The sequence below is a fragment of the Artemia franciscana genome, chromosome 5 (assembly GCF_032884065.1).
Source record: "Artemia franciscana chromosome 5, ASM3288406v1, whole genome shotgun sequence".
In the NCBI taxonomy this organism is placed as follows: domain Eukaryota; kingdom Metazoa; phylum Arthropoda; class Branchiopoda; order Anostraca; family Artemiidae; genus Artemia; species Artemia franciscana.
This window is the reverse complement of record NC_088867.1, coordinates 7,855,496-7,861,495: the sequence shown is the minus strand read 5'-3', so window position 1 is coordinate 7,861,495 and position 6,000 is coordinate 7,855,496. Positions and strand designations below refer to the sequence as shown.

The window sequence follows — 6,000 nt, the reverse complement described above, 5'->3', positions numbered from 1 at the left end:
AAATATCGAGGTATTGACGAGAGGGTGGCCCCCTTCATATACGTATAATTTCCGTTCATTTTAAGTTTTAATACTGCTCTTTACTTTCAGTTGAAAATCTCGTTTTTTGTATTTAATATATGAAAGTGGCTATCACACACTCTTCATGCCGAAGTGACTGGTTTGTTGCCTCAAAAACAAATTTTTTTGCGCAAGAATAATGCGACAAAACGCAGAGTGATTTCACAAACCTGTTTCGAGATTTTGAAAGCTTATTCTCTGTTTCTTTCATTTATTTTCTGTTGTTTTCAATAGTAAAATGTATCGTCCAAACGTTGTGAAAGGCTATTGGTAAGTCAAGCACTTGATGCTACCGACAGACTTTATTTCGAAAGAAGTATTTCATTGTCAGGGTCTCTTGAGAAAATTCGTCTATGTACATCCAAGACAGCTACAGCATCTGAGTAGAAGATACGATCGAAAGAATCGAAGCTGGTTGTTTTCTAACGACAGACGTAATGGTTTCTAGAGAAAGAGAGAAAGCTTCGCATGAATTTTACTGTTAAGAAACTTATCACCAGGAAACGGTGTGAATCAGCAACATATTTGTCCTTCTTTCTTTCATTATTTAGTAAAAAAAAAACAGTTTTCGAAAAAGAAGTCCTTCAAAGAAAAGCAAAGATATAATAAGATATAATACTAATTCAAACGCAAAGGATAAATTCTAGGATAAATTAAATCCAAAACAAACAAAAATGAAAATAAATGATCATATTAAACATAAAGTTAACAGATATCAATATAGATTAATAAATAAATCTTAAAATGAGTAAAAATCAAATAGAATTTTCAAGTCAAAACTTGAAAGGAACAAAATTACTTTAAGTAGGAGTTTAGCTACTATCTCCTTCTCCCTACTCTAACCGTAAGAGTTGTAAGGCCAATTGCGTCATTTGCGTTTTATTTAAAACTATTTGTGTTTTGAAAAGTGTGCTTTGTTTTTCAAAACATCGACAACAGATGCAGAACGAATCAATATAATGATAAAGATAACTGGAGAGAACTAATGAAAATAAACTGAATAATTAATATATAATGATAATAATCTCTGGAAACTCAGCAATTCGAAGTTTTCTTATCTTCTATTGTTTTTACTTATTTTCAAATTATATATGTAGAAATAAACGGGTATAATATAATTTGTATTCAGTAAAACGCAAATGAGGTGACGGGCCTTGTAAATTATACAGTTAGAGGAGGGGGATGAGGGCTGTAGCTAAACTCATTCTTAGAAGTAATTTTTGCTCGTTTCGTATTTGACTTGAATATTCAGTTTAATTTTTATTCGTTTTAAGATTTTCTTATTCATCATAAAAGTATCTGTTATCTATTATGTTTGATATGATTATTTATTTATAGCTTCAGTTTGTTTTGGACTTTACTGACATTCACACTTTCTAATTTCGATTGAAGAACACATAGAAATGATACCAAAACTGGCCAAAATGGTCACCTTCAAAAATTCTAATAAATTCAGAGCTATTTTATTAGCGGCAAAGATAAAGCGAGCCTCATTTCGGGCAGTGGTGTTTATAGGGTTCCCTGGTCTTGTGGTTGTTTCTATGTTGGAAGAACCCATCAGAAATTGGGAGAGAGGTTTTCAGAACACAGGTCCTCAATTGACAAGCTATGGAGCTACGCCAAAGACATGAGACTGTTGATTCCGCCTTGGCTCAACTGAAAATTTCATTCATTTCATTCTATTTGACACCACCTCCATTATTGTCCCCGTTAAAGGTCTCCTGCAAGTTTTCAGGTAGGCAGTTGCCGTATGAATAAGAATGCACGTTTACCGAAAGGTAGTGACACTGGAGAAAGCTATTTAAGCCCTATTTATACTGTACTAATTAATTCTGATCGTTTTTATATGAATCAGCAAAATCATATATTGTAACCTAACCTAATCTGTGATGATGTCTTAATTGAGAAGTGATTAGCTTTTAAAAATGCTCTGTATAAATCAAAAAATTGAATTGCCATTCATTGTTGTATTTTTATACAGTTACCCTTTCACCGTTACATTCAGAAGGTGCTCTTATTTTATTTCTTGTGTTTGTCTTAAGGTTTGATTTTTTATATTATCCTTGTATTTTTATTAGTAATATTTATTTTATTATTGCGCACTGAGGACGGTCAAGCGGACTGTACCGAAATATTTACATTATAGTCTACGTTTTTCACTGGCTGGTATTATCCACATTTTTTCTTCTTTACTATTTTTTATTTTTCTTCGTTTGTCATGATTAGTTGTCTCAAAAATTATGTAATTCGTTTTAAAACAACAGAATATAGAATAATGAGGACTTTTTTTTCCAAGACAGTGAACCAACAAAGCCTATTTGAATATTTCGGCCCTATATTCGGCCCTATATATTTCGGCCCTATAATGTCTTCAGCAAAGAAAATAATAAACAATAAAACACTTACAATAAAAGTTTTTGGTTAAAAATCCATTCTTTTTTTTTAAATAACCTTGGCATCATTACTTCTTAACAAAAAGTTTAGCCAAGACTGTGTGATAAAAGCTAGCATTTTACAAGCTAAAAAGGTTCATTCATTAAACTAACTGTATTTATTAAAAATTGGAATAATTTCTTATTACGATATTTGCCTTCTCTGCAGCTAATCTTGTAGTTCTTTTGGGATTGTTTTTATTTGTTCCTATTTTTGTTTTATTTTGAATTAGATTATTTTCTGTATTTAATTTTGTACACATAGGGTTGAGTGTGTATTCATTCACCTAAGTCTATATTTAGGGATGTATTATTATTTAAGTTTTGTTTGATTTCGTTTGCCTCGCGGACAGTTGGTTTGATTCCTAGGTCATTGCTAATTAGAATTGTTTCGTCAAATAGAACATAATGGTTTGATTTTCAAAAATATGATTGCTTAAAGCTGAGTCGAAAGATATGGAGTTATTTCTAGATTTTAATGCTTTTTCAATACTTTCTTTGTGTAGTTGTAATCTTGTTCCTAAATTTTGGTGGGTTCGACCAATGTAATAATTTCCACAACTACATGGTGTATGATACACCCCTCTTAGACGAGTAACTGGGGTTTCATCCTTACCAGAATTGAGAAGATTCATTATACTTAAATTACTTATGGATACAACACGTAAATAGTTTTTAAACAAACTTTTTTCAGTTTTAATGTAATTTTCGGAATTACATATTTTGAAAATCCAAACCATTATGTTCTATTTGACGAAACAATTCTACTTAGCAATGACCTAGGAATCAAACAAACTGTCCGCGAGGCAATCGAAATCAAACGAAACTTAAATAATAATACGTCCCTAAATAGAGACTTGGGTGAATACACACTCAACCCTATGTACACAAAAATGATTACAGAAAATAATCTAATTCAAAATAAAACAAAAATAGGAATGAATAAAAACAAGTCCAATCCCAAAAGAACTACAAGATTAGCTGCAGAGAAGGCAAATATCGCAATACGAAATTATTCCAATTTTTAATAAATATAGTTAGTTCAATGAATGAACCTTTTTAGCTTGTAAAATGTTAGCTTTTATCACACAGTCTTGGCTGAACTTTTCGTTAAGAAGTAATGTTGCCAAGGCTATTTAAAAAAAAAGAATGGATATTTAACCGAAAACTTTTATTGTAAGTGTTTTATTGTTTATTATTTTCTTTGCTGAAGACAGCCCTTAAATATAGGGCTGAAATATTCAAATAGGTTTTGTTGGTTCACTGTCTTGGGAAAAAATTCCTCATTATTCTCTCTTCTATAGTTGTATTATGGAAAGGCAGTGTGGTCTTTGTAATTATTTATTCATTTTATTATACAATTATTATATTAAATCATTATATATATATAATCATTATTATATATATATATATATATATATATATATATATATATATATATATATATATATATATATATATATATATATATATATATATATATATATATATATATATATATATATATATATATATATATATATCGTATATATAATATACTATTATATTACTTTATATTATATTGTATAAATAATAAAACACAATATAAAATATAATAAAATTTTACAAAAAAATTCGTGCAATATCATGAGCAATATCATGAGATAAATTTCTAGCCCCCTTTTCCATTTTTAGAAAATAAGACACTAGTACCAAATCCACTTAGAAAGTTTGTCTCTTTAGTGGTTTGTAAACAAAAAATTAAACATTAGAAACAGGAAGGTCCAAGTCTCTGTATGTCCAACTTTTATAAATTATTATTTGCATTGTAAAAGTGATTCAGAAGAAGGGGAAAATGCTCACACAGAGTAGGAAGAAGTTGGCAGTTGTATAAAATTTGTTCAAAAGAAGAATTAAAGAGCTTCAAAAAGACACTATCTTTTTCAAACTTTATTAATTCTTATAATTAAGAGGATTAGAAACCATACACGATTACCCGATTTCTTCCATTATAAACGTTTGTAATTTGCGTCGCAGAATTATTTACTAACGATTGGGTGGGCTCGCTTAAACTTGTAGATCTTGGAATTTAGATAAGGATAAAGGAAAGAAAGCTAAATGCTGACACCTACTTTCCCAGAAATCTTAAAAAACCTATTTAGCTTTTCTTGTTTTGTGGTAGAGATATTCAGTTTTGGTGAAATTTGCATCATTAGAAAGTATGAATATAGTTTTTTTACTAAAAAGAGCAGAGTTTTGTTTTAAGTTCAGGGAAGGAGGGTTCCTAAGAATGTTCTAGTTTATCTGCTAGAAGAACTCCAAAAATTAAATAAAAATAAATGTCATTTGACCAATTTTGCAGCCCTAAGAGCCAGAGCCCTGTTACCCACCTTGACTGAAAATCTTGCCGACGCAGTTTCACTGTCTTTTCAATCAAATTTTAATATCAAACGAAAAATTATCAATATATTTTGGTAATAAGTAGTTTTTTGGAAACTTTACTTATGAAACCCTTGTCTTTAGATTGTTAGCTCTCTTTGAGGCTCACAAAATGATCTCTATTTTATGGAGTCCTCATAATATCGGAAATAAAGGGAAATAATAAGTCATTTTCAACGGTAATTTTTCACAGTATTTAAATTGCAAAATCCTATTTGTGTCTTCTTGAAAGAAAAAAAGAGACTTTTGTCCAGTGTTAATAATTGTGCTACAACTCTATTTGTTGAATTTTGTGACGTATACTCCGCAACCATTATCCTCTCGCAAAATATAACTGGGTTGGAAACTAGCCTTTTTAAAACCGAGTATCTAAGTCGTCGGAATGACAATTGCTAAATGACAAGTCTAGATAGTCAAGAAAATGAGATTCATGGAGAGATAAATGAAACTGCCTTTCTTAAACCTTATTGGCTCTTTCATGCTATTAACCCAGTAAAAAGAACAATTTTGTTATTCGCAACGTTTTCCGAGTAACCGAAACGTTTTTTCTCAGTATTTTTTATTATTATTATTAGTATCGTTATTTAATTTTTAACTGAGAGGAAAAGCAAAAGTATAATAAACTCAACTAGCCTAATTTAAACCACATCAAATTTTATGCTTCTCTATCCTTCTAGTAGCCTATTATATAACTCTAAAAAGGTTTTTGTTTGGAATATTACAACAGCAGAAAAACCAGCAAATTGATGGAGTTTTTGTGACAAAATACTTTATTGACTAATTTTCAAAAATTGCTTACGAATGTTCTTAAGAAAGTTCTGGAGACTAAATTTAATATCTTGCCATGAAATAGCAAAAACAACTTTTTCCAGAATAAAAACTTTTTCTTTGAAAAGCTAATGTCATGTTAACATTAACATCTACTTTAAACTCTCATTAAGAGAGAAAGCAAAAATTAGCTAAGCTAAGGTAGTCAAATCTAATCTATGGCTGTTTTTCCGAGAAATACAATATTGTTCGGGGGCAGAAAAAATTCCAGTAATTTTTTGCTCGAGGATATTTGGTGGTGCCAATTTATGAAAATATGGGG

At 29.9% G+C, this 6,000-nt stretch overlaps 1 protein-coding gene across 1 annotated transcript in view; it reads right to left on the bottom strand.

Annotated features, from left to right (window-relative positions):
* Positions 1 to 279: 279 nt before the first annotated feature.
* Positions 280 to 6,000, bottom strand: part of LOC136026942 (uncharacterized) — a 103,174-nt gene continuing 97,453 nt past the window's right edge. The window contains exon 7 of the mRNA XM_065703801.1: positions 280 to 504. Within this exon, the coding sequence (XP_065559873.1) occupies positions 431 to 504 (74 nt within the window). The 3' untranslated portion in view covers positions 280 to 430. The remainder of the gene's footprint in view (positions 505 to 6,000) is intronic.